Here is a 6,292-nt window from a genome sequence, read left to right on the forward strand (position 1 = left end):
CTCCTCCTCCTCCTCCTCCTCCTCCTCCTCCTCTTTTCTTCTTTTCTTCTTCTTCTTCAGTTTAAAGCCAATAGAAGCATTTACAAAGTAGTGACTTTGAGGTGGAAGGTTGCTTATCCACTGGATAAGGGCCCTTCAAAGGGCAATGTAAAATGCAGATACACAGTTGCTCGTGTCTTCTTACTCAGCAAATCACTGAGCTGCACAGCAGCTCGCAGGGTCCAAGTGGTGGTATAGGTTAGTTAATAACTCTATTAGTTCTTATTATGATCCAGCCAGCCCCTAGTTATTGAGACAGAATCGCATCAATTTATTTAATCAGCTTTTGAATAATCCCTGAGCAGTTACCCCTCAACTGTTTTTCTGTGCTAGACTGGTTATTTCCCCTACTGCGCTCCCCAAGTTGTTTGCTGTTTGAGTCTCGCTCGCCCAGGCTCTTTCTGACGTGCAAGTGTGTACTGATTGCCTATATCAGTCAGCTCGTTCTAGCAAACTGTCAGTGGTTTGTCTGCCATGGACTAGTGAAACGCATCTGAGTCTACAGCTACAAGGAGCTGTGGAGGTATTTGACCTGCTGAGTGTGTCTCCCCTTACACTACATCCGTGGTCGTGCTGTTGGGGATTGGTAAACCAAGTGTCAGACCTTGAAGAGTTTTACAGTGGCGTGTATGTGTTTTGAGACACTGTCTAGGGATGTAGTCCAAACTGGACTTGAACTTTGGCTCTTCCTCCCTCGGCCTTCCACATGCCTGGAGTACAGCCTGTTCCCACACAGACTTCTGTAGTCGGTACTTTGCTCCACTGCTGAGTTGCTTGCTTGGTTGCCTGCAGGTAATATAAACCCAAAAAATCCCACAGAATTAAGAAAACAGCACTTGTATCTAGTCTAATAATTTTTTTCTATACCAAAAGTTTCCCTTTATTGTTGCTTTTCTTCTTGAGCCCAGGCTGACCCTAGTCGGGGAAGATGGAACACCACATTCATCACCACATTCATCTGTTCCCTTTTTCTAAGCACTGAAATTCCAGCAGGCACTTCCTTTCTTGTCTCTTATGAAACCTTTTTACTGCATCTGAATGTTATTTGCATTTAACTTTATTTTAAAATTGAGCAAGAAACCATTGTATCTGGGCACTGTACACAAGCCTACAGTCCCAGCTGTTGGGCAATTGAGGCAGGATTATAGGTTCAAGGTCAGCTCTGAGAACATAGTGAAACCTATCTCAAAATAAAAATTTCTTTTTTATTGTTTTGTCTATCTGTTTGTTTTTTGAAACAGTTTCTTTGTGTAACCTTGGCTGTCCTAGGATTAGCTGTGTAGACCAGGCTAGTCTCAAACTCACAGAGATCCTCCTTGCCTCTGCCTCTGGAATTAGTGGTATGCACGGCCACCACCCACTGTAAACATGTTTTTTAAACAGCTGAGAATATAACTAGTGTGAGAATGCTTGCCAGCAGCAGAAAACCTTTAGATTCAATCCCAGTACTGGAAAGAGGAAAAAGCCTTTGTATAAGTTCTAAATTCTGAGACAGTGTAATATCAAAGAGCATACAGAAATAGCATACGCTTCTACAACTTTATAAACTACTTCTTTCTCCCAGTTGTAAAAAAGTCAAATCATTTTGACAAATCTACTTTTTTAGAAGTTTAGTAGTGAAGTCAGGCATGGTCACACATATCTGTAGTTCCAGATCTTGGGAGTTAGAGACGGGAGTTTCAGAAGTTCAGAGTCACTTTTGGCTACATGATAAACTCCAGGCCAGCCTGGGCTACCTTATAAGTCATGAGACCCTGTCTCAAAGCAACCACCAGAATCCCAGCAGTGACAAGTCCTGTCACAATGCTGACATTCAGCTGATCCCTTTAAGGCAGACATTCTCAACTGTGCGTTGCAATTCCTTTGGGGGTTGAATGGCCCTTTCACAGGGGTCTTCTAAGACCCGCAGAAAGCACAGATGTTTACGTTATGGTTCTTAACCGTGGCAAAGTTAGTTATGAAGTAGCAACAAAAGTAATTTTGGGTTGGGGTTCACCAGAACATGAATGTATTAAATGGTCACAGTATTAGGAAGGTTGAGAACCACTGCTTTAAGGCAAACACAGGAAATTGGAAATACATGTTCCACATGGAGTATCTTCTGATAAGTAGATTGTAAATAGTATTTTTTTTTTTCATGGATAGTTACTGAATACAAGCAACTTTTTTTGGTTTTTGTTGTTGTTGTTTTGTTTGTTTTTGCAAGTATATGTACATGTGCATTCACATGTATGTGCAGAGGTCAAGGTTTGATGGCGTTCTCTACCTTATATACTGAAGGAGTGTCTCATGTGCTTGCTGATTCTCCTAGTCTAGCTAGCCAGCTTCCTTCCTAGCTCTGGGATTACAGGCAGGCAGTCATGCCTTCCCCATGATGGGATTAAAACTCCAATTCTTGTGCTTGTGCAGAAAGCACTGTGCTATCTTTTCAACTGCCCTTCCCCCAACAGTTTTTAAATTTTTATTTAATTTTCTCATCCCTCAGTTTATTCAGATTTAAGTTATATTAACTTTTTAAGGCACTGACACTCAAACTAAATTGAATATATTTTATATAACTTAGCTTCATATTAATTAAGTTGAAATGTTTTCAACCTTAGCTACAATTAAATTCTGGGTCTGGGATCAAAAAACACTTTCATATACATGAAATTGACTGGGAGTTCCTACAGTATACTCTTCAGTAAGAGTCATGAATATATAGACTTTTAAAAGATTGGTTATAAATTGGTAATTGCTGGAGTTAGTTGATCCATACTTGAGAGTTTGTTGTACTATCTTTTGTATGCGAATTTTTTCATAATAAAAAAATTTAAAATAAGCACTTGTGGTTTTTACCCTTTGCCTTCTAGGATTCTTACTGAAGCAGAGATTGACGCTCACCTTGTTGCTCTAGCAGAGAGAGACTGAACACTCTTATCAGCTCACCAGATCCATGATGCCTGTGCCTGTGTGTTTGGGAACAACAAACTGACATCACAGAGGCCCTGGATTGAAGATGGAGACTCTCCCACTCCTCCTGCCACTGACTGGTTAGGACTCTGTATAAATAAAACAGTGCTTTTGGAAACCGCGGTACATCCTGTCTTTCTTGAGCTCAGTCTTGAGTATTAAGCCTTAGTACATATAGGGCAATAAGTGCTTATTTATATTTGTGTCACAGTTTAGTCGTTTACAAAGATGCTTCATTGCCTTCAATTCAGACTTCAGGCCCCAATTCAGACTATTAACTTAGCATAATGAGTAAACTCAGACGTGGAACCTGATTTTGAAACTATCTGACTGAATTGTCATGTGAGACAGGCTTTTATTTATTCCTCTTGTTGGAGAGGGACCTTCTTGTGCTCAGTTCTCTGGAGACTTTCTGCTAAAGATGGCACTGGCTGGCTGAACTTGGTGTTCACTGTTGTTTCTCTGGATTGTACCTCGTGTGCACCGTGTGCTCTGCTGAGCTGCACCTCCAGCTAGCTGTCTTTGTAGTAGTTTAACAAGTATCTATTTTTGTTTTGCATGGGATTTTGTTTTTAGTGGTTTGGGTTTTTTTTGTTGTTCTTATTTTGTTGTTTGTTTTGTTTTTTGAGGCAGGATCTCTGAATGCCCTGAAATTCATTGTATAGATCAGCTTGGCCTCAAACAGAACTTCCCTTCCTCTGCCTCCTGAGTGCTTGAACTAAAAGTGTGTGCCTCCATGCCGATGCTGTAACTATTCCTACCTAGCCACCTTCAGGGAGCAGGAGTAGAAAAGAAGAATCTGTTTTCTGTTAAGTACTGAAAGCAGGAAACACAGACCTGGTTCTTTTTAATATTTTTAATTGTGCTTAATGCATGCACATAAATGTGGATGCCCTTGGAGGCCAGAGATGTCAGGTTCTCTAAAGGTTGGAGTTATATATGGTTAGGAGCTGCCTGACATGGGTGCTGGGAATTGAATTTGGGTCCTCCGGCCACTGAGCAACCTCTCCAGACCCAACACAGAACTGGCTTTACAGTTTAGAGATAATACCATTAGGCCGGGCGTGGTGGCGCACGCCTTTAATCCCAGCACTTGGGAGCAGGTAGGCAGATTTCTGAGTTCGAGACCAGCCTGGTCTACAAAGTGAGTATGGCTTGGTTTTCATAGTTATCTAGGGCCGCGGGCAGCTCCATGGCGTTGCCCCACCGCAGGCTGTGGGCCTGAGTTCTTAATCACTCGTGCCCATTAACTCTACCTCCCGTATCTGCATCCGTGGAAGTGCAGCACGGCAGCCCCTGGGCTAGCAACTTCCACAGCTTCCGGGAAAACTGCGCTCTGAGGCTATGTGTTGCTGACTTCACTCCGGAGTAAGAAACTAGCCAATGTTTTTTTTTTTTTTTTTCTTTTTTCCTCTAAGAAGATAACTGTTTGGACATAGAAAAACTACAATCAATTTGATGTAGAAATCTAGAAGGATGAAGATTAATTATTAAATAGTGTAATCCTCAGACAAGTATGACATGTTTTCTCATATTAAAAAAAAATCCAGATTTTTTTTTTAATGTATGTTATGGCAGATAGAACTATAAAGTGGGGTTTTTGGCACCAGATATTTAAAGTGAAAATATAACTTCCAAGATATGGCTGAAAAGATTTTTTTTTTCCTGTAGATAGGAGAGAGAGTACAGACAGAGGCATCTGGGAAGGTCCAGATCAGGGTGAGGAAGTAATAGACTAAACATGGCTAGTAGACTAAACCAGGTCATGAGAGGAAAGGGGAAAGTGGGGTTGGGGGATGGGGGGTGGATAGCAAGTCCAGGGAAGCCAAGAGGGAGGGAGCCTGGCCCAAATGGCAGTGAAGGGGGAAGGGAATCTCATGGGTTGGAGAAGTAGAGCCGGGCTGCCAGCATGCACTTGGGTTGCTTATAGGCACCACAATTAGCTGTTTCAGACTTGACAACATATCCCATCTATAGCATACGTGATACATGAGAGTAGAGGAGGCTGTTGGGAGGAGCAGTCTAAAGGGACAGGGTAGGGGGGCAACCAGGTATGCTGACACAGTACTGCAAATGTGAGACCACGGGCCTCCTAGTTCAGCCATTAAATAGGAGAGTAAGGAAGGGAAAAGCCAAGCGTTGTGTGTCTCATCTCATGGAATCTAGATTTAACAGTATAACTACTGTTTTATACTTGTTAGTCATACAAATGTGATGTAGAAGCAAAGGGGGGTTATTTGAAAGAAAAATACAGGGACAGATGAAGGGGAGTAAGAAAGGAGGATATAGAAGTATAGCAAAGCTCAATGATACATGAACATGCTATAAGAGAAATATTATTTGTGCTAAGTGTGGCAATCTGAATGAGAACGACCCCCAGCAGCCCATACATTTGAATTCTAGGTCTCTAGTTGTTGGAACTGTTTTGGGAAGAGTTAGGAGGTGCAGCTTTTTTGGAGAAGATATGTCATTGGGAGCAGGCTTTGAGGTGTCAGAACCCGTGCCAGGCTCAGTCTTTTTTTTCTCTTTATCTCTGTCTCACTCCCTCGTTCTCTCTTGCTCTCCCCCTCCCCTCTATCTCCTCCTCACTACCTTTAGAGCAGATGTAAGCTCTCAGCACTGCTCTGCTGCCACGCTACCCACCATGACGATCGTGGACTAGTCCTCTGAGGCTGTACGTGTGCTCTTAATTAAATGCTTTCTTTTATACCTTGTTTTGGTCATGCTATCTCTTTAAGCAATAGAAGTAACTTAACATGGTGGCGCATGCCTTTAATCCCAGCACTCGGGAGGCAGAGGCAGGCAGATTTCTGAGTTCGAGGCCAGCCTGATCTACAAAGTGAGTTCCAGGACAGCCAGGGCTATACAGAGAAACCCTGTCTCAAAAAACGAAAAAGAAAAAAAGAAAAGTAACAAGATATCAAGCAAAACAGAATTAAACAACTACTACCAATGAAAGCATAAACATTTTTATTGATTTTTAGTTGATTGATTGGTTTGGTTTGGGGTGTTTTTTTTTGTTGTTTTGTTTTGGTTTTTTTTTTTTTTTTTTGTGGGGTGGGAGGTTGGTTTTTTTGAGACAGAGTTTCTCTGTGTATCCCTGGATGTTCATGGAACTTGTTCTGTAGACCTAGGTGGCCTTGAACTCACAGAGATCCGCTTGCCTCTCCCAAGTGCTGGGATTAAAGGTGTGAAGTCTCAAAAAAAGAGAAAGAAAGAAAGAGAAAGAAAGAAAGAGAACAAAGGAAGAGAAGGAAGGAAGGGGAAGAGAGAGAGAGAGAGAGAGAGAGAGAGAGAGAGA

The 6,292-nt window shown here is 41.9% G+C and overlaps 1 protein-coding gene across 1 annotated transcript in view; it reads left to right on the plus strand.

The window, feature by feature from the left end:
- The window catches only part of Psma6 (proteasome subunit alpha 6), an 18,083-nt gene extending 14,974 nt beyond the window's left edge, over positions 1 to 3,109 (plus strand). The window contains exon 7 of the mRNA XM_021201550.2: positions 2,892 to 3,109. Within this exon, the coding sequence (XP_021057209.1) occupies positions 2,892 to 2,949 (58 nt within the window). The 3' untranslated portion in view covers positions 2,950 to 3,109. The remainder of the gene's footprint in view (positions 1 to 2,891) is intronic.
- The last annotated feature ends 3,183 nt before the right edge of the window (positions 3,110 to 6,292 follow it).

This window comes from Mus pahari, chromosome 7 (genome assembly GCF_900095145.1).
Source record: "Mus pahari chromosome 7, PAHARI_EIJ_v1.1, whole genome shotgun sequence".
Taxonomy (NCBI): Eukaryota; Metazoa; Chordata; class Mammalia; order Rodentia; family Muridae; genus Mus; species Mus pahari.